The sequence below is a fragment of the Epinephelus fuscoguttatus genome, linkage group LG18, assembly GCF_011397635.1.
Source record: "Epinephelus fuscoguttatus linkage group LG18, E.fuscoguttatus.final_Chr_v1".
Lineage (NCBI taxonomy): Eukaryota > Metazoa > Chordata > Actinopteri > Perciformes > Serranidae > Epinephelus > Epinephelus fuscoguttatus.
Window position 1 is genome coordinate 37,960,266 of NC_064769.1, and position 22,532 is coordinate 37,982,797.

Below are 22,532 nucleotides of genomic sequence, written 5' to 3' on the forward strand. Positions count from 1 at the left end.
TCTTGAGTCACACCCATCGTCTGCCTTGTTGTAAATGATTTACTATCATTACTCTGTCCTGCTGTTTCTTTTATTTCTCCTCCTCAGATGTTTAGTTGTTGTGGCCACTGTGTGTTGTTATATTTGTGTTGAAACACTATCATAACATTTGAAATAAAAGAAAAACAAGCAGAAGAAGAACTGAGAAAAGTCAGCACTTATTTTTCTTGCACTTCCAGTGACAGACGTTTGCAGCTTCTCCTCTTCCTCTGCTCTTCCTCTCTGTTGCAGTGCAGGACACAAAAGTCCTTTAATCGCGCCTCAGTGCCGCGCACACTGCGCATGCGCGAACATTTCCCCAGCAGGTAAACTCCACCATGGCGGCGAGAGGCCATGTGCAGGACCCCAACGACAGGAGACTCAGACCCATATACGGTAAGGACTCAATGGGGACCGGTATATTGAAGCGTGTCTGTGGCTCCGGGACACGCCCCGGTGTTGTGTACCGGAGCATGTTCGGTAAAGCTGCCGGTGTTGGAGTGTGAGCGCAGCGATGCGGCCCCACCAGCTCCAACCACGGACTGTGCTGCCTGCAGCGCCCAATGACAGTGCACCTTACCCGGTCTGCCACCGAGCCGGGGCAGGACACGGGTGTCGGGGTGAAACCGAGTGTCCCCGGTGTCCCACCTGTCCCCACTCCCGGTGGTGTTACGGCTGTGACCGGCGCGGAAATGTTTGTCGACTCTTCTCATTGTCAAAGTCGAACTCCTTTTTGCTAACGGTCGCTATTTGACAGCTAGCTAGCATGCTAATGTGTCAGCTGGCTCGCTCACTCAGCTCACACACATGCTGCAGCTGTGTGTGTGTGAAAATAAAAGTTGTGTATGTGTGCAGGTTAAACGCCTCGTGCTGACAGGTGTTTAGGTTGTGATCAGCTGTCTGAGCTCAGTCTGAATCTGCTGTGTGGCTAGCTAAACGTTACACGGTTAGCTTCCAGCTAGCATCAGGATCATAATAGTGTAAGGACAATGCTTTAAGCTAACTCCGGCTAGCTTGTTAGCATGGAGCTGTCACAGCTCACGGAGCTCTTTGGGGCTCATAAATAACGGAAATAACGGACAGTTACTATCTGTTTTGTTGTTGAGCGATGGTGGAGGAAGTATTCAGATTATTTACTTGAGTAAAAGTACTAATATCACACTAGAAATACTCCATTACAAGTAAAAGTACTGCATTAAAACCCTGTTCAAGCTAAAGTAGTCTACCAGTATTAGCAGCAGAATGTGCTCCCATGCTGTCAGTGTTTCTCTTCTTCTATCTAATGTTTTAATGAATATTCCTGCTGCATTAATGTGTCATTGTACGGCTGTACATGCTTCAGGTTGAGCTCCTCTATATACTGTTGGGTAGTTTAATCTACTGCAATGCATCATAATCTGTCAGACCATTGTATGTTTGCAGCCTGGCCATGTGTGAGAGTTATGCATCTTTAAAAACTCACCTTTCCATGGAGCCAGCTCTGTGACGATGCATTTTGCAGCTGGTCCGTGAAGGTTTTTAAAGAGTTTATTCAGCTTAAGATCATTCAACATCAGCACATGGACAGGAAGAGGATTAAAATCTAATCAGAACAGGCTGTCAGACACAAGGAGTGGAGTTATAGTGCAATATTTCCCTCTGAGATGTGGTGGTGTGGAGGTATAAAGCTGCGTGAAATGGGAACACTCGAGTAAAGTACCTTGAATTTGAACTTAAGTACAGCACTTGCATAAACTTACTTTGTGATATTCAGCTGCTGTAAGTGTGTATGTAATAGGGGTGTAAATCACCAGTTTCATCATGATAGGATATGATTTCGATTCAGTGTGATTTAGAGGCCTGCGATCGATGTGAGATGATATTAAATTCCCATATAACACATAACTTAACATGTAACGTTAGTATTTTTCTTTCTCACCGCTGGTTTAAGTCACTGCGTCTCCCGACAGAACAGCTCGGTTGAATTTCAGCCGCACATTGTTGAAACAGCAGCTGATGTTGCTGTAGGGAGAAGTTAGCGGCATGATACGCTCGTGTTGTATCTCTTGTGCACGTCAGCATGTGTCTGTTGTCCCCCTTTTCCTCCGAAATCCAGATTATTTCCACGCTGCTGATTTATTCTTGAGTGAATAACATTATCCTCATTGTCTTTCTCATCTGCCTGCTGCTGCTTGATGGTCACACAGACTTTCAAAATAAAAGTGCATCCTGAAAATGAAGATATGGATCCATGTTTTCACTTTGCAGTGATACTGGATTGTTGATCAATGAATCGATATATAGATTCAGAGCGATTGATGGTCACACTCCGACCTGTTCGGCTGTTTTACATAGGACCCGACCGATATATCGTTAAGCTGATAAAATCAATGTTGGCCTTTAACAGACACATTGGCATCAGAATGTAATGCAGAATAAGATTTCCTGCCTCCATTACGTATGTATCCTCATCACATGTTTAACTGCAGAAAATAGTCATTCATTTGTTTCCACTTGTCCTGTTGGGGGTCACGGAGGGGCTGGAGCCCATCCCAGCTGACACTGGGTGAGAGGCAGGAAAAGCAAAATTATTAGCGACTCCTTGGTGGTGATTTAAGTTCAGTTTTGCTTTAAGCCATTGTTTGAGATGGGTCTGAAACATGTGATATGTATGGCCCTCTCTCAGAGCAGGCCATTTTAATATTTACTTCCTGTCACTGCCAGCACAGTTTGTTCAGAGGTGGTGCGCCCATATGGCACCTCACATGTTCTGAGTGATGAGTTCATGTTCCTCACATTTGTGTCGGCTTTCGTCAACTTTTGGTTGCCCTGTGATGACGGGTTGAGCAGAGAGAATAGACATGACATAATCACAGTGTGCTGTCTGGCACGGTTAATTTTGGCAGCCAGCTGTCCTGAAGAGGCTGAACTGAGGTGTCTCTGTTTGTGTGTGTGTGTGTGTGTGTGTGTGTGTGTGTGTGTGTGTGTGTGTGTGTGGACACACTTCAACATTTACCAGGCGTTGAGAAAGAGTTATGGTGACAGCTTTGCTGGGACTTGTATTATCCGTTTATCTGCTGAGTATTTTCTCTCAGTGAATATGTCAGGCGTTTGGTCAGAAAAACAAAAGTGTATTCCAAGCAAAAGTAAATGTCTTCCAGTTGCTTTTTTGTTTAATCAATAGTCAAAAACACAAACTGTCAAAAAATGGTATGGCCCAAAAAATTGGACAGTTTCTACTAGGGGTGTAACGGTACACAAGTCACGGTTTGGTTTTTTTCGGTACAGTAATGGAAAAAAATAGACAACTATTAAATATCTTTTACTTATTGGTAACCTTATTAAAACATACCACCACAGCAGTTAACTCTTTTTACACAATTTTTGAATGAAACAAATATATATAAAATCCTGCTTTTTCACATTGTTTGAATGAAAATAGAAATATAAAAGTGAAAAATAAAATCCTGCTATTTTTTAACACATTTTTTGAATGAAAAATATAAACATAGATTTCTGCTTAAACAGTTTTACTCAATTAAAATAAAAAGTATAGTGCAGCTGGTCAGCTTTAAAGCCTGCTCAGATTCAGTTTTACTAGGAACTTACTCAGCTTTCTCACTTTGTTAAAGTGCAGTAAACAAAACATGCTTATATCTAAAGTGCAGCTTAAACAATTTTACTCAACTCCAATGGCGTTGGTTATTTCTTTAGCGCGATGGTCAGGGAAACGCTCTTTCTTTTTAAACGAAGACGATATTGTAGTTTGCACCAGATTGCTTTTTCTAGTCGTGCCGGTTAACGTTCAAACTCGGGTGGTGTCGCTTTAGATGCGTTAGCATGTTAGACGTGTTTCCAAGTACATACCCGACATCTGTTCTGCAGTGTCGGCACACTGCTTTTGTCTTGTCCACTTGTTTATTCCCATCTTCGTATTTTACCCTGAAACCAAAGTGTTCCCGAACGGAGGACTTAAGGTTTGTGGGTGGGTCTTCAGGTTCGTCAGGCTCACTTGCCATGTTGTCAACATGTGAGAATGTGCTGCACAAAGTGAAAGCGGAGATTTACGGTTGGACTCGGTCCGTCACTCGATTATGCCCGTCTGGGAACTACGTAGATATTTTAAATGGTTCGGCTCGCAAAAAGGGAATTAAAATAAAACAAAATAAAATAAAATAATATCCTGCGCCCAATAATTCGGTACAGGGTCGTGCCGAACCGAAAGTCGCGTACCGAACGGTTCGACACAAATACATGTACCGTTACGGCCCTAGTTTGTACGATTAGGCTTCCACCTCACCATCTCTGTCGCCAATTCCCCGTCTCCAAAATGTTGGTAGGCATTGGTCAAAGCTTTTCCCATCAAGTCTGCTTTTATAGATCACAACTTTTGCGTGGGAAGTGGCGTACGCCTCTTTCAGGCCTCATTTACTGTGTACACAGTGTTCATAAATGAGACCCCTGGTGTGTTGGAGAGGAAGAGACCTCTGAGGAGAATTTGGCTCCTGGTGCAAGGAAGTTTCATCTGGTTGCAGTGTGCAATCCTCGCTGCTAGACAGGACTTAATCTTCCACACTGGACCTTTAAACAGTGAATGAAGTATCAAAATGATCAGCTAATCGATTGATTGACTACTCTCCAGTATTTACATGGTAACACACAGGTTTATGACAAATCACTGTTGCCCAAATGTATGCTGAGCTGAAGACTAGTATTTCCAATCACCATCATTAATGTTTGTGCCCTGTGTTTCCCCAGATTACCTTGACAATGGCAACAATAAGATGGCGATACAGCAGGCAGATAAACTGCTGAAGAAACACAAGGACCTGCACTGCGCCAAGGTGAGTGACTGAGAGGGAGTTCTCCTCAAACCTGTTGTTTTCTACTGTTAATACAAGTTTACATGGATGTTGAACCTGTTGATACAAAGCAGCTGCTAGTGCACTGATGTAACCCTTAAAATGTTCTCTATCTGATGTTATATGACATGTCAGCTGTTGTATACTCAGTACAGTCATAATCTCTCTTTGCATATAATGACTCAGAAAAACACATATGCAACCATAAAAGGTTTTTGGGGGAGTTTTCCCTCATCCAAAGAGAGTGTTGTAAACTGTAAAGATTGTAAAGCCCCTGACACAAATTTGCAATATTGGGCTATGTACATAAAATCGACTTGGCACACTTCACCAGGCGAGTCACAGTGCAGCAGTTTGCTCATGAATGAACACATGCTGATGCTGCAGAGGTCAGGTGAGCTGTGACCTGATGGACAGGGCGACCTCTAGCTCACCTGGTAGAGTGTGTGCCCCATGGAGGCTGAGTCTGCTTCAGTTGTGACCCCTGGCCCCTCTGCTGTATGCCATCACCGTTTTCAGCTGTGCTATCATTAAAGGCAAACAAAAAAAACACCCAATGAATAATCTTTAGACCTGATAGCTACTAGACTGTCACCATCACCTCAAATTGTATTACGCTGCAAATCCGTAGTATTTCAAATATGTCCTTGAGTTAGCTGAAAATAGCCATTCATTATAGTTTTGTCAGACAAACAACGAGATGAACATGTGGAAGTTACGTTGTGCTTGTGTCTGACGAGTTCAGGATAATTGTAAGAATGATAGGTTAAACTTTTTCCGAGCTGTCCTTCAGTGAGAGCCTTAGTCAAATGGTATGACTCTTTGAAACGTAAGTATCTGTGTCTGACCCCTTGTGTACAGTTTGCATGCCTGAGCTCTGGACTGCTGCGTCTAAAATTTAAAATTCTGAATTTCAAAAAAATAAATCGGTCGTACAGGCAGAGTGTTTGAGAGGTGGAGTTGTCTGGGTTTGTTGTTGGGTTGAGCTGCAGTGCCTCCCGACAGCATTTTTCATTTAGATCACAGTCAGAGTGTTACACACGTCATGTTTGGGATTTTAAACCTTTTTTTTTTTTTTTTACATCTAGCTGTTTGTACTCAGACGTCAGATATGGTCTGAAAAATCCACCTTGAAGTCTGGAAGAGTATGGAATTTTAAAACGGGGATAGCTCTGTTTTAAAAACATATAGTTTCAAATCTGACAACTAGTTGTGGCATTGATTTCAGATGATATTTTGCAGACCAACGTCAGACCACAAAAACCTTTCTGAGAAACTCTAAAGTCCAGTTCAGACCAAAGATGCGCGACCAGACGTTCTAAAAACCTGCCGGTTCACACCAAGTCACACCTGTTGAAACGGGCGACGTGTTTTAAAACCAAACCAACCGGCCAGTTGACCAGCTGAGTGTCAGGTGACCATCGGCCGGCTTGAGTCGAGCTCAGACCGGCCAGGTCACGCCGCTGACACTTTTCTCTGCAACTTTTTAAAACAGTTTCGTCTCAGTGTGAGTCTTTGGTCTGAACTGGGCTGAAAGTATTAAATGTGAGGATGTCTGTCTCATACGTCTCTATGAGTGACTAGTAAGGATAAACACTGATAATTTATGATGCTCTGAACAATGAGGTGGTCAGAGAGGCACAGAAACCAAATCCACACTTTAGTTTGGCTGCAGTTATCTGCAAAGCTTCATCCAGATGTCAGTTTGGCCGTCACACATCCTGCGTGAGCGTTGTTTTCTGGGGAAGTCAGGCTGTTGACATTAACATCACCTCACTCTGTTGTTTCTGTCTCTCTCCATCCTTCTCTCTGTCCTCCTCCTCCTCCTCCTCCTCCTCCTCCTCCTCCTCTCAGGTCCTAAAGGCCATTGGCCTTCAGAGGACTGGAAAGCAGGATGAAGCCTTCACTTTGGCGCAGGAAGTGGCCACTCTGGAGCCCACTGATGACAACTCACTACAAGCTCTGACTATTCTGTACAGGGAGATGCATCGTCGTGAGTACACATGCCCACACACACACGAAGGCTGGTAGTAGTGACTGCATGTTGAGTGTTGTTCCTGTTGTTGACAGCTGAGCTGGTCACCAAGCTGTATGAAGCTGCAGTGAAGAAGGTTCCTCTCAGCGAGGAGTATCACTCTCACCTCTTCATGGCTTACGCTCGCGTGGGGGAGTACAAGAAGATGCAGCAGGTTGGAAAGCTGACGTCCACGCTCTGCACATAAACATGCAAACACACATGACTAACAGTGTTTGTGATTTAAAAAGATATGATCAGAAACATGCAGAGGGTGTTAATGACTGACTCTCTGTACCTTTACAGGCAGGAATGGCGTTGTATAAAATCGTCCCCAAGAATCCGTATTACTTCTGGTCTGTCATGAGTCTGGTGATGCAGGTATGGGACGGGACAGGTGTTCACATTCACTAAATATTGTCATTATTCTGAAGATAACGTGTTGTTTGTTGTGCAGGCCATCTCAGCACAAGATGAGAAGCTGGCCCAAACCATGTTCCTGCCTCTGGCTGAACGCATGGTGGAGAAAATGGTGAAGGAGGAGAAGATCGAAGCAGAAGCAGAGGTGAGACAGGTGGCCTGAGGGATTATTTGAGTTAAAGGAGCACTTCATCTAAAGACAGTATAAATCGTATATATAGGAGGGCTGCAAGATTTTATTGGTCGCTTAGTCGCAGAAAAGAAAAAAGAAAAAGAAACACGACGTGGTAAAATGAGCTGATCTGAGCCGTGGAATCGCACATGCAGAACCTAGAAAGTGTCATCAGGGTCATTTATACTGTCTTAGATTATGTGTTCGCTTTTGGTTTGTGTTTCCAGCACAAGTTTGGTCTTAAATTTGATTTAAAGTGGTATTAAAAAGTCTTAAATTTAACCTGTTTACACCTGTAGACACCCTGTGTAACCACTTTGATTAACTGTAAAATATCGTCAGTTGCTGGCTTTATTTACAGTTGTTTGTGTTTTGTTTTTTTATGTGTGACTGTAGGTGCAGCTGTACTTCATGATCCTGGAGCGCCTGGGAAAGTGTGTCGAGGCTCTCGAGGTGATCAGGGGCCCACTTGGAGGTAGGTGTATGTCTTTGTGTTCTTGGAAAGCCTGAAAAATCCTCCTCTCTGTCACTATAGAATCAACATCTCTGTGACGCTGGTCGTCAGCCCGCTGATTTACAGCTGCAGTGCTTTTGGCAAGATGTCTTAAAATCAATGAAGCTGCAGGTTAAGTGTGCAGGACAGAGCAGAAATCATTCAGGGCAACAGAAAGCAGGAAAACACTGATGCAGTGATATAATAACATCCACTGTTCAACATTTGTAGCTAAGCAACAGAACACAAATCAGGCACACTGTTAATAACACACAGCAGTGAGACACAGATGAAACACAGTGTTAACCACCAAATATAAACCCAAATGAAATGTTGTTTAAACTCATTAAATCACAGAGATCCCTCCTCACTGTATATTTCTGCGTCCCTCCACAGAGAAGCTGACCAGCGAGCTGCAGAGCAGAGAAAACAAGTGTATGATGCTCTACCAGAGGCTACAGCGCTGGCCCGAGTGTAACTCCCTGGCCCACAAGCTGCTGCTCAAAAAGTGAGTATCATCTCTTTAAGATGAGACTTCTGTGTACACGAGACGAAGGTACAAACCTGTGTGTGTTTGTGTTCGTAGCCCTGATGATTGGCAGTTCTATCCCTCCTACTTTGACTCTCTCTTCCACCTGATGGACCAGTCGTGGAGTCCGCCAGAAGAAGGAGAGCAGTGAGTATAACGTTTTATTTTAAGTGGGACTGAGTGTGTTTGAGCATGACCAGTGTCGGGGGTTTTGCGGCAGACGACCATTTAGATTTTGGAGGGTCTCAAAAATTCTGTGAGGATACATTGGCAAATAATACTTTGACAGAAACATGAAACATAAACATTTTTGGTAAGCGTTCCTCACGTGTGGTTATTGGAGACTTGTGATCAAGGCGTGTACTCAGAGGACACAATGCAGGAAAAAAATGGGATGAATCAGCAAATGTTTTTTGTATCTGTGTGTGTCCCTTTGTGAATGCAGCACAGGCAGAACTCTTAATGAGATTGTTTTCCCCTCTGCAGCAGTTTGTGGAGTTTGAGCTGCAGGGTGAAGAATTGATCTGTTTGTGGTTGGATCGATCAGAGCTGATCAGATCAAATTGATGGATCAGATTAGAGAAGCAGCTGCTGCAGAGGCGAGTGAAAGCAAACTTGAAGACCCAGTGCAAGGCCGTGGGGTGCACAGGTTCTGTGGGAACTCTGGCAGTTTCATCTTAAAGGGATAGTGCACCCAAAAATGAAAATTCAGCCATTATCTACTCACCCATATGCCGAGGGAGGCTCAGGTGAAGTTTTAGAGTCCTCACATCACTTGCAGAGATCCAAGGGGAGAGGAGGTAGCAACACAACTCCACCTAATGGAGGCTGACGGCGCCCCAGATTCAAACGTCCAAAAACACATCATTGAAACAACAAAATATCTCCATACTGCTCGTCCGTAGTGATCCAAGTGTCCTGAAGCCCCGACATTAAAAGTTGTTTGGAAAAACCTCATTTGAACTCTGTTTTTAGCCTCACTGTAGCCTGTAGCTCTACTGTGCACCGCGCACACGACTGTGAGACATGGACACCGCCTTCATCTGTGTTCACGTGCTTTCACTGGCACACATGAGTGCCCGTTCTGAACAGGCACTGCACTACAAAGCTGAAATTGTCCGATAATATCGTCCTGCTCATATTTGTTCAGGCTCTTTGTGTTCACAACGCACAGTCACAACATTTCATCCATCCAGCCTTCATCAGAGTCAGAATGTTAGTTTAAATCCATTCTTACTTCCTGCTCTCGGCTGTGTGACGGCCTTGAAATGACAAAGTTGCTGAGTGTTTATGGAGCTCATCCTTCAACCTGAGTTTGGAACACCTTGTGCACAACCTGCTGAGTCGTCCTTGAGTCGCTGTGAGCTCCTGTGGCGCTGTTCTGTTGTTTACCTCTAAACTTTAGAGGGCAGCACCAGAGTTCTGCTAAACAGATGAATGTCCAGCTCTGATCTGTGTTTCTGTGTGTCCCCAGCTGTTCGGAGGGTTCGGTACATCACACTGTGGCTGAGGTGGTGAGGTTTGTGGAGGAGAGAATTAAAGGGGAGGATGGCAAAGACTCCCGATCACTCAGAGGACCCTATTTAGCTCGTCTTGAATTAATGCACAGACTGAGAGAAAGGGGCTGTCCTGAAGAGAGCCTGTTAGGTAAAACACATGGACTATGCAACTAAGTGTTTTTTTTTAGCTTCACCCTCTGCCAGGTGTTCCTCATGTGTGACTTCATGTGGCTTTGAACAGGTGAGCCTTTAGAGCTAATGGTGCAGTTCTTCGGGAAGTTTGGAGACAAACCCTGCTGCATCACCGACCTAAAAATATACCTCCATCTGCTCTCGCCTGAACAGCACGTGCAGGTGAGTTACAGCAGCATTGTTGCACACACGCAGGTGAAGTGAAGGGTTGGCCAGTGAAACACATTCCTCTCTTCCTCAACTGTTGTAGTTCATTAACCGTCTGAGTGAAGCGGTCCCGCTGGGGGAGCAGGGAGAGGAGGGATTCGCTTTTCCAGAGGACACCAAAGCGCTGCAGAGGCATTTGTGCGTGTGCCAGCTGAGTCGAGCGCTCGGGCTGCATCACGCTCTCGACGTGGACGGGAAACTGCGGCTCATCGCAGAGCTCAAAGCTCACTATCGGCACGGACTCAAGTTTGGTAAGTTAGTCACTCTTAAAGGTCCGATGTTTGTTTGTGAACTTGAACTGATTGTCACCTAAACGTTAGCATCTTAATGGCTTTTTTTTGGTTTCTAACAGGGAAGAACGCTCTGAAGACGGAGCTGCAGTTCTCTGATATGTATTGTCTCATGGCAGCTCATGTATACATCGACTTATGGACAGACACTGGTGAGTTTTCCCGACTCTTCCTCCAGATCTTCTCTCTGTGTCACTGATAATGTCTCTAACTGTGTTGCTCTGTGTTGTTGCTGCTGCAGGGGATGAGAGCATGGTGTGGCAGTGTTTGGGCGTCCTCCAGGAGGGTCTGTCTCTGAGTCCCTCCAACGCCCAGTTCAAGCTGCTGCTGCTGCTCGTCTACTGTCACCTGGGAGCCTTTGAGCCTGTGGTGGACCTCTACTCCAGCCTGGACGCCAAGCATGTACAGCACGACACCATCGGGTCAGTACAGCAACACAGTTACACTCAAACTGCATCTGTGCTGGTATTTATCAGGCGTCTCAGAAAACACTCACACCTCAGAGTTAATGATTAAACTTCCTACACTGACTCAAATTGAAATATAGGTGACTAAACTATCTACGTTATTTATGCAGCAGTCATTAGGCATCAGGCTGTAAGTGAACACAGTGAACAACCACTGGTGTGTAGTTTAAAATAAATGCACATATCATGAAAAGAACAGGCAATAAAGAGTGTAAAATATTTATTTCTGTAACAATGAACATACATCTGACAAATAGCTGGGAGGGGATGAATTTAATAAATATACATGCACAGGATCCCATCCTGCTCCTGGTGGAAAATGTTGCGTCAAACTCTCTTTAATAAATACAACATTTTTTCCTCATGTGTCTGCAAAAACACATAACTTTAGAAACACAAGATAAAAGGCGTCACACGTCGACACGTCTTGTCAGTTCAGCATTAGTAGAATTGTAAGTATGAACTGTGTTTATGTTCAAACTTTACATTTTGGATTTTGTCGTCTCTACTCACAACCACCCTCCGTTGGGTAGCTGCACTAGTTTAGTGGGAGGAGACTGTGAGAATGAGAGGTGGACTGTTCCAAAAATTAAGATTTCTCACTAAAGTAAGTGCTGGTTGTCGGATCAGATACGAATTAAACACTGTCTACCGACTCTTGTTCACTCCACGACTCCACCAGTTTCTCCTCCTGTCCCACAGAAAAGAACCGAGAGTTGTTCACATTCTTTCCCCTCCACGTTCACTGTCTACCTGGTTTGCTACTTCCTGTTTGGTGCTGGAGAGAGCACAGCTATAAGTTGACAATATCCACATCGTTGAACTTCACTATTGGCACAGTCTGTACCTGCACAGTGAAGTCGTTTGCAGAGTTGTTCGACATAAGGCAGGCATGAGTTAAATAAATTGATTACATTAGTTTACTCCTAGCCCTAAAAGTTGAACCAAAAATGTGTTTAAATGGGAGGTTTTGACCAGCTACGACTGATATCAGTCTCTGAGACGTTTGATAAATATGAGCCCAGAACAGTATTTACTATTCACTCAGAGATTTGAGTGTAAAAGTGCTTCTTTCTTTTTCATTTTCAGGTTTCTGTTAACGCGCTACGCTGAGTCATTGGGTCAGTTCGCTGCAGCCTCCCAGTCCTGTAATTTCTCCCTCAGGTTTTTCCACTCTAACCAGAAAGATGTAAGTCTATCCCACCTTGTGATTCAATTTCTAAACACTTTAAAGCCGAGGTCACATTTGTTCTTATGTTCAGTTCCTTCTGTAATGTATCTCTCCTTCCTCAGACCTCAGAGTATATCATCCAGGCGTATAAGTACGGAGCGTTTGAGAAAATCCCAGAGTTCATCGCTCTCAGGAACAGGTTGAACCAATCGCTGCACTTTGCCCAGGTCCGCACTGAGAGGATGCTGCTGGACCTGTTCCTCGAGGCTGATATGTGAGAACATGCTCAAAACATGAAACACTACATTAATGCTACTTGTGCTGCGGAGTTCTTTATTTAATAGTTGTTTGTTTTTTAATTTGTGTCTCAGTGTGTTGAGTCTGGAGGAGAGCGTGAAGGCCATGTCTTTGTCTCCAGAGGAGGATGACATCCCCTGGGATAATATGAGGGACAACAGAGACCTTACTGTTTTTACCAGCTGGGACCCTAAAGACAGGTACGTCACTGTTTCATATTTGGGCAAAAACGAGGTGCATGTTGTCGCTAATGTGCCCAGGAATAAGAAGTAAATCTCAAGTGGTGGCACCTGATTACATTTAGGCTGCTTTCACACCTGCCCTGTTTGGTTCGGTTCAGTCAAACTCAAGTTAATTTGCCCCCTCAGTGCGGTTGGTTTGGGCAGGTGTGAACACAGCAATCACACTCAGGTGTGCACCAAAACAACCGGACAGAGACGTTCTTGAAGAGGTGGTCTCAGTCCGGTTACAAAGGAACTCTGGTGCGGTTGGCTTGTGGTGAGAAGGTGTTCCGACCTGGATCTGAACCAGGCAATTAAGCAACTTTGGGACAACATGAGTCCCTGATTCAGACCAAAGGAGACGACTCTAGGGCTGACAGCAGCCTCAGTTTTAGTTTGAGCTGTTTGCAAATTGCAAGGTCAGCATTAAATGTATTTTTTTCCTGTTTACACCAGATAGGAGCGGCGGTAGCTCAGTCCATAGGGACTTGGCTTGGGAACTGGATATACTTTACTAATCCCTGAGAGGATTAGTGAAGTATATCTTAATCCTGATGAAGCCATGGGCGAAACACGTTTGTAACATTTCAAATGAAGACTAAATCAAAAGAAGAGGCAATTCAGCCCTCTTGTGTGCGGTGTATCTGCTTATTCACTATATATCTTAAAATTTTACCTTACAGTTAAGTGTTGACATGATTGTGGTAAAAATACATTTTTTGGTGGGGTAGTTTTGTGGTTCAGACCACACGATATCAGCCCAGTAAGGCCAACCTGGCCAACAAGGGTGTCTGCTTGGATCAGGAACAACAATGGGCATAAACTGACGCTGCAACTGGGATGCCTCTTGACGTCCCTGCAGAAAGACTTACGCCTGGTTCAGACAGCGCAGTATTTTTGTCTGTTACAATGGTCACTGTGTCAGATCAGGCAGTTATGATAATAATGATAATAATAATAGTAATGATGCATTTTATTTATAGGTGCCTTTCAAAGCAGTCAAGGACACCTTACAAGACACAGTAAAAAAACAAACAAACAAAAAAAAAACAAGCAGCAATGCATCAGTAGATTATAAGTAGGTATAAATATAAATATGAATAAAAAGGGGCCTAGGACAGAGCCCTGCGGAACACCACTAGTAACTGGAAAATAGTTGGATTTGAAATTTCTAAGCTGAACAAAATCAGTACGGCCAGAGAGATGATTTAAACCAGGCAAACGATGCGCTAGTGATAGACTCATAAAATCTTGCTGTGACTTGGTTGAGAGACGACCAGTCAGTGCTCACTGTCTTTCATGACACGTGTGATGTCATGGGAAAGGAGGTGGTAGGGACCAACTTTCAGGAATAAGAAAGTAAACTAACAAAAATGGTGTGTATGATGCTGGTGGTCTTGTGTTCGGAAAAGCCTAAAAAAAAAAGAAAAATACATCCATTCATCCATCTCTCATATTAGAATTTAGTTTTAGTTCTTGAGAAAAATGTGGGGTACATTTTGTCATACTTCTTGTTTTTAAAATGTCGCCTTTAACTTAACATTCAAATTTTTTGCGGAATAAAGGTTAAACGAAATCAACCTTTGTTCTCTCCTTCCACAGACAGTTAACTGAGGAGCACCGGCGTCGTTCTCTGGAGGAAGAGTCCGTGTGGCTGAGGATACGCTCTCTAACACTTCGCCTCCTCGCCTCTTTGGCCGCTCTGGGACACACGCCATCGCAACAGAACTCTGAGGTGACCAACGAAAACGGAGTGGGAGACAAGACCTCGATCCTCAGCAGCCTGCTGTCGCAGCTCAACCAGACTCTGCAGACGGCTGCTCAGATAGCAGAAAAACGCGTACAGGTACGTTTAACACAAATACCCCAATAACATCAACAGGAAATAAAGAAAAGAGAGAAATAAGAAACTGTTGCTTCACACATGGACTGGGATTTGTCCAATTTTGAAATCAAGACAGAAAAGTTTGTCAGATCTTACAAAACTTTCTGGTTGAGCCTGATACATACTGATAAGGGATGAACCAGACCAACTGATAACTGACATGTGTGAGCCAAGTTCCTCCTCCCTCTGCAGCTCAGTGAGGATCAAATTGTCTCATATAAAACAGATCCTGTGCTCTTTTTGCAACAGTCAGTGTTCAGGCATTCTTCTATAAATCTGTTCTGCATCGCCTCAAGGAATGGAGAGAAATATTTTTTTGGCTAACCTGTAGATATCAGATTGGAGACAAAACTACTTTCTCTAAAGGTCCTTTTGGCAGGTCGCACCCCAAATCTGAAGAGCCTAGCCTCACAGAGCGCGCTCAGTGGCAGCAGGGCACAGATCAGAGAGTCTAGTAATATTGGATTGCAGGAATATTTCTTTATGCACAAACCCAAAGTCCCAATTTAAGGATACTTAATGTCCAAAAATAAAATTTACAACTTGACTGAAACAACCCTCCATCCTCCTCATGGCCGTCTTAAAATTTTATCTTAATGTGTGCTCATATAACTCCCTAAGTAATGACTAAAAGCGTCTGTCCCTCTGCAGCTAATCTCACATACTACTGGTCCAATCAGCCTCATATTTTGTGTGCACTTCCATGTCATTATGCTCACAAATGTCTTGTGGTTGCAGTGATTCACAGCACATTGTTGAAAACTCTGTTTTTTAACTGTTTTACCATCATCGACTGCTGACTCCTCACTCTTCTTATGAGTCTTTGACAAAATCACGTAGCGAAAGGCATTTCTGACAGTCGGTCTTACCATCCATTGTAGGCCACATTTAGGCCTTTGTCGTGGCTCAAAATCTGACATCCATAGGAAAGTTTGATCTCATTTTGAACCAGAGCATCTGCAGGTTAATTCCATACCTGATATGTTATGATCTACAAAGGTTAGGCTCGATACAAGATGAATAAATCTTTGTTTGTTATCTTTTTTGTCATCTTGACTGTAACGCCTGGAACACACTGCCTGTGTGAGCATGAGCAGCATGTGTGCATTGCGGAACTACTTATTTTAAATTCAACTTTATTTATTTATTTTACCCGTGTTAACAGATTAGAGCAGCCACACTGTCTGCGTGAGCAGCATGTGTGTCGCAGAATCTCTCATTTTTTTCTTTTTTTGTTTTGTTTGTTTGTTTTTATTTTATTTTTTTCTGCATGTGTTAACAGATTAGAGCAGCCACACTGCCCATGTGAACAGTGTTCCTTAGTCCTGACTCAGCTGTAGAACATCTCGAGAATCAGATGTGTGCGTGCTGTTTTCAGCAAAAAAGATTATGAAAATGGTCTTTTGATAATTATATTGACATTAAACTGCCTTTCACTAGAGTTTTTAATCCGTAATTTCTTTTTAACTTAAACACTTCCTGTCTATGTTTCGAAATGATCCCCCTCTGACAGCGTCTCTGTGGACAGAATCCCTTCATGTGTTAACACAAGGCTTTTTATTGTGAAATATTGTCAATACAGTAGATACAGCAGCAACAATACTGTCAGTGTGAACACTGCATGTGTCCGAGCTGCAGCAGTTCAGCAAGGTAGCCGCCACTTGCTGCTCATGCAGGCAGTGTGTTCCAGACGTAAGGGAGCCAGGAGAGACACGTTTGGACCCATTTATTCCTCCTTTATTAGGTTTATACAGTTGGCCAAAAATCAGGACACTTGGTTACTGGAAAACTTTCCATGATCATCATGTTTCTTGCACACACACACAGCCTTCCTGACCTGTTCCCCACCCTCATGCCCCCAGACACACCTGGTGGAGATCTGCACTCTGCTGAGTACACTTTGCTAGTTTCAAACCAAAACAAACATCTCTACATGTTCACTATTCTGTTGTCAAAAAGAAGAAAATCTTTTACGTACGTTCGAGCGACTTAATGCTTGAGATGTGTCGAGTACATCGCTGTAATGATGTTTTTGTTGCTCTGCAGTATCCATTCCTGGGACCCCCCTCCACCCGCCTGGCCCCAGCTCTGTCCAGTGGGAGCTGTCAGTGCCAGGCTGCAGCCCTCCAGCTGTCTGTCCACCTACAGGAGCTGGAGACCGTTGGACTCGGTAAGAAGAGACGGCAGGAACATGAAGCAGATCAATGACTTTGCCTCATGCCTCATACTCATCCCTTCTTTTGTCGTTGCTCCTTCTTAGATGAGTCGTCAGAGCTTCAAACCCAGATCTGTAACGGTTTCAAATCATTAGTAGTTCAGCTTCAAGGTGAGTCAGCAGCTGGATGTCTGAATCAGTAAACTTCAGAGGTTTATTTTGTGTCTGTCATGCTTCATCTTTCCTTCTGTCTCTGCACAGAAATACTGAATAAATGCAAAGGGGATTTATTGGAACTGAAAGAGAGCACATTAAAAACCTGGCCCTCCTTATTAGAAAACCTAGTCTTCTTTGTTGAGGTGAGACATCTCTGCTTCCACACATAGAGACACACTCTGGATCTGATGTATTAAAGCTGTAACGTGATAACATTACTCTGCGCAGACGGTGTGCATAGTCTTGTGGATGGCTAGTCACTGTGCCAAGATCCTCCGACCACTCAAGACAAGTCTACAGAAGAAGAAGAAGAAGAAAAAGGATGCAAACACAGCTCTGGTACAGATCTTCCTATTAATCTTCCTCTGTTACATCCATGCGTGAGTGTGCTCGTCTGTGAGAAACGCAGTGTTCTGTAGTTGATTATTTGTGTGTGTTGCAGCCAGCGGTGGTGTGTGGCTTCCAGGAGCTGACGGGGAGCTTGCAGGACGTGTTCACCCAGGCTCTGGAGCATATAAAGGGGCAGGAGACTGGCATGACGGCCCTTAAACTGGCCAGTTTAAGTTTGGAAGGACACACACAGGTGAGTGTGCAGACACGTGAGCAGAGTATCTCTCCCTCCTCTCACTCATTTGTGAACAAAGAACTGCACATGATCTTTATGGGGGGGTTTTTGGCTTCTGGGCTCTTTCGGAGTTCCTCTTTTTTCTTCTTCTTGTGTACTTGATGTGGACGTGTTCACTCAGCCCCTTCTGCCTCACTTGTGCAACGAGTCAAATGCATTTTAGAAAGTTAGCAGCCAGTCATCACAGGTCAACTAATCTTTTTCCACCTTACAACAGTCTTTCAAATATTGATTGAAAAGTTATGGCGAGAGAATGTTGAACAAATTGGCCAACTCTGTTTGAGGACATGAAATACAGTACTTGTAAAAATGTTAAAAGCTCAGGCAGGAGCTGATGTCCTGGCTTGGATGTAAGGAATATTGTTACATCATGCACGATCATCTGACGGGCTCCCTCTTTGTTTCCTGTGTTTCAGGAGGAGGCGTCGTTTACGAAGGCTGCTATGGACAAGGTGCAGAGCAGTTACCTGCGCTCACTACAGGAGGTGGGAGATCTGCTCAAGAAGAGAGCAGAAACTATAAAGAACCTCAAGATCTGAGCACCATCACACACCCCAAATAATGATGACTGTACCCCCACCACCACCACCACCATCACCATCAGCTCCCCCTCTCTCCACCACCGTCTGTCTGCCCACCAGCTAACCTTCGACTCCTACAGCCTACCTACAACCCGCCCGGCCTCCTCTCCTCCTGCATATTTCTCCAGTCGGCGTTTGTGAGCTCTCAATCTGGATTTTTCTTTTTCTTTCCCCTGGACACACACCTCTGGAACATTTGCAACTCTTATAGCACACGAGCTTGTAAGTAAACTCATGAATTTATACAGCAGCAGTTATAAGTGAAAAATGAGGAAAAAAAGACGTGCTCCTTAAAAAGATAAGAATAGAGCAAATTAGGAAAAATGAATACGCAGTTTTAGAAGAACTAATCTAATAAATTATTGTACATAGTAAAGAGCAACTACCACAACTCTCAATGACTAAATGAGAATATAAGACACAATAAACCACTATTCTGTTTGTCAGTTACGTTTCCTCTTTTTATTTCTCACCATATTTCTCTGGTGAGAACAATCACACACAAACACACACACACACACACACACAGGGACTGTTAACACTAAGGAGGAAAGTTATTTCAATGTGCTGCTTTTCCAGCTGTTTCTCTCCGTCAAGAGCAAGCAGGCACAATTTTGCATTGAACTGATGAGCCCTCTGGAAACATGGACACCTGGCTACCTGCAGACTGAAGTTCCCCCCATTCAGCATTTATTTTGTCTTTTCTTCTTCTTCTTTTTTCTTTGCTTTGTGTATCCTGTGTGTCGCTTTGAAAGTGGAACCACCTCCTGTAGTTGCAGTATTATAAAGAGCAGCGGTGGGTTGAGTTAAAGGACTTATCTTTTTTTTTTTTTTTTTAATCTGAATTGTCTGCCGCTATTCTTTCTTTTCTTTTTTTAATACCAGTAGAAGCGGTGCTTGTAAACATGTCTCTTGTGGAACTGGGTTTGTTTCAGCACAACAACAATATATTCAGGCATGGATCAAATAATCAGAATCCTTTAAGACTGGATTGATTATAATTATTTAAGAGACCATTTTAATATTAATGTGAACGTCTGTACTTTTCAACCTGGACTCTATTTTCCCATGTTTTTGTGTCCGAGTGACGAATGGAGGCAACAGTTTTTCAAGAGTGTTCAGGAAAAGTGCTTGTTTTTGTCACTGACAGGCTCAGATTGTTATTCTATGTGTGTGAAATTATGGAAAGGATCCCTACAGAGATAGAGCTCGTTGTTTAAGATTAACATCCTATTTATTTAACAAGAAACACCTCTGAAATCATGATTGCCACACCCACCATCCTCCATTTAAATAGTACTTGTTTTTGCCACTGACAGACTCAGATTGACATTCTAAGTGGAGGAAAGGATCCCTACTGAGATAGGCTTTTTTGTGAAAGATAAGGTCCTTCTGGTTTAACAAGAAACAGCCCCAAGATCACAATTGCAACACCCACCAGACTCCATTGAAATAGTGTTTGTTTTTGCCACTGACAGGCTCAGATTGTTATTCTAACTCTGTGACAACATTATGAAAGGATCCCTACAGAGATAGAGCTTTGTGTTAAAGAGTCAGATCCTTTTTGTTTAACCAGAAACAGCCCTGAAATCACAATTGCTACACCCACCAGACTAAATTTAAATTGCACTTGTTTTTGACACTGACAGGCTCAGATTGTTACACGTGTCTGACAACATCAAGGAAAAGGTCCTCACAGAGATAGACTTTTTTTTTTAAGACAAGATCCTTTTCAACTACAGGAAACAGCCCCAAAATTGCTATAGCCAAAACCCACCAGCCTCCATTTTATATAATGCTTGTTTTTACCACTGACAGGCTCAGATTGTTATACATGTTTGACAACATCAAGGAAAGGGTCCTTACAGAGAAAGATGTTTTTGTTAATAAGAAAGGTCCTTTTTGTTTGACAGGAAACAGCCCCAAAATTATGATTGCCACCAGATTATTATTCTAAGTGCCTGGCAACATTTTGGAAATGATTCCTACAGAGACAGAGCTTTGTGTTAAAGAGTCAGATCCTTTTTGTTTAACCAGAAACAGCCCTGAAATCACCGTCACCAAACCCACCAGCCTCCATTTAAATAAACAGTCATGTTAGTGTGTATAGAGGCAGCATGTTGTCACATCTAACTGGTGAATTAAGGGTTAATTTAAACCAAACCAGAGCTGGTGACTGTTGGAACAGCTGAGAGATGAACCAAGATGTTTTCTTTTTCAGGGCTGTTTCTGGTTAAACAAATAGGATCTGACCCTTTAACACAAAGCTCTATCTCTGTAGGGATCCTTTCATAATGTTGTCAGACACTCAGAATAACAATCTGAGCCTGTCAGTGACAAAAACAAACACTTTTAGTGGACGTAAATTACAGTGCGCAATTGCCCCTTAACGTTACAATGCAGCCTGTTTCATCGATGCCAGCTGCAGCACTCTCTCTCAGTATTGGACCAAAATCACAAACTGTCACCACCATGAGTCACTAAGCAAAAAAACGTGAAAAAAATAGGGTTCAGGTTGAAAAATATCGAAGTTACCCTTTAATATTCACCAAGAACTGTACATTTTATACTCATCCACAGTGTGTCGCTGCAGGCATGGGAAGTCTCTCTCTCAGAATTCATCAGTATGCAAAGAACATCATCACCTGTTAGAGGATATCCATGTATGTAGCGACACAACGGCAAATACAAGTGCACAAACTAATATAATTTATTAGGATGAGTGTTTTGGCAGAGTTGTAGTTCAGTCCAGAGCAGAGCACCGAGAGGATTTTGTCCACTTTGACCCAGATCTGATCCAGTACACAGTTATTTTGAGCCAAACTGCAGCTCTGCAGAATATTTATAACCTGGGAAGCAGCTCAAACCCACAGAGGTGTGTTTCACAGACAAACTTTGGACCTAAGTGTAAATAAAGAGGTTGAGGCAGCCTTTTCAGAAAACAGCGTGAATGGACATTAGTGTGTTTTTAAAAACAGCTGCAGTAGATACCATGAGATTTGTCCTGTGTTGATGTTTTTGTCATTCCCGTTACAGACACCCACCTCCTCCCTCCTGCCTGAAACACGTCTCATGAACCAAAACAATTTCAGCTTCAGCATCTCCTCAGAAAAATGAGCATCTTCTATAATAAATAACCAGTGAGCGATAAAAGCAGATCTAGTTTACAGACATCACCCACAAGCACTGATGCACCACTGCAGGTAGTGTGCAGTTTGGTTTTTGTTTTATTATGTTGATAATTTGGCAGAGCAATGTGAAAATGTGAGTAAGCCTCTCCCTCCTGTTGGTGTTGTATCCGCTTACAATCACACACACACACACACACACACATCAGCTGATAGATGCCTTTGTTTTTAACACGTGTCTGAACGACCCGCGGCTGCAGAGAAGATGTTTGTGATCTGACTACATGTTGTTGTTGTGGTTGTTGTTGAGGTTGTTGTTGAGGTTCAGAATAATGGTTGACAATCTGGAGTGTCATCTCACCACCCTCTTTTGTTAGAAAATGGAAAACAGAAACACTGGAATGTCAAAGCTTTTTTAAATAAAAAAAGTCAATGTGAGAATATTTGGTTGTGAAATGTCTTCAGCTCTTTTTATTTGTTTTATGTCACCGTGATACTGGAGGCATTATGTTTTCAGGTCGTCTGTCCTATTCTTGGGAACGCCTTGAGGGAATCCTTTCAAATTTGGCACAAATGTCCACTTGGACTGAACAATTTGGTCAAAGTTCGAGGCCTCTGTAGCTTTGCACCTGTGTCATTCTCGTTAACACAATAGCTAAAAAACACCTTTAGGGAGTTTCTGCAAATGTGGCACAAACGTTCACTTGGACTCAACGATGAACAGATTTGGTGGTTGAATTTCAAGGCCAGTGTGACCTCGTCTGTCTCATTCTTATGAAGACAATATCTCAAAAACGCCTTGAGAGAATTTCTTAATATTTTGCAAACATCCACTTAGACTCCACAATGAACTGATGAGAATCTGATGGTCAAATGACAGAGGTCAAGGTCTTCATAACCTCGTCCGTCTCATTCTTATGAATGTGATAGCTCAACAACACCTTTAGGGAGTTTCTTTAAATTTGGCACAAACGTTTTCTTGGATTCACTGATGAAGTGGTTTGAATTTAGTGGTCAAAGGTCAAGGTCACTGTGATCTTGCGTCTGTCTCATTCTTATGAACATCATATTGTAAGAAGGCCTTGAGGGAGTTTCTTCAAATTTGGCACAA

At 43.1% G+C, this 22,532-nt stretch overlaps 1 protein-coding gene across 1 annotated transcript; it reads left to right on the forward strand.

Annotated features, from left to right (window-relative positions):
• The first annotated feature begins 307 nt into the window (after positions 1-307).
• On the forward strand, positions 308-21,864 carry naa25 (N-alpha-acetyltransferase 25, NatB auxiliary subunit). The gene is made up of 24 exons (XM_049604447.1): positions 308-414; positions 4,756-4,841; positions 6,714-6,852; positions 6,930-7,048; positions 7,180-7,254; positions 7,331-7,438; positions 7,862-7,940; positions 8,355-8,466; positions 8,545-8,634; positions 9,962-10,134; positions 10,228-10,340; positions 10,429-10,636; positions 10,738-10,827; positions 10,917-11,097; positions 12,232-12,331; positions 12,436-12,587; positions 12,685-12,810; positions 14,434-14,677; positions 16,763-16,886; positions 16,977-17,042; positions 17,133-17,230; positions 17,316-17,426; positions 17,530-17,670; positions 18,129-21,864. Exons 1-24 carry the CDS (start codon positions 357-359, stop codon positions 18,249-18,251), a joined length of 2,916 nt encoding a protein of 971 aa, XP_049460404.1. The 5' UTR covers positions 308-356; the 3' UTR covers positions 18,252-21,864.
• The last annotated feature ends 668 nt before the right edge of the window (positions 21,865-22,532 follow it).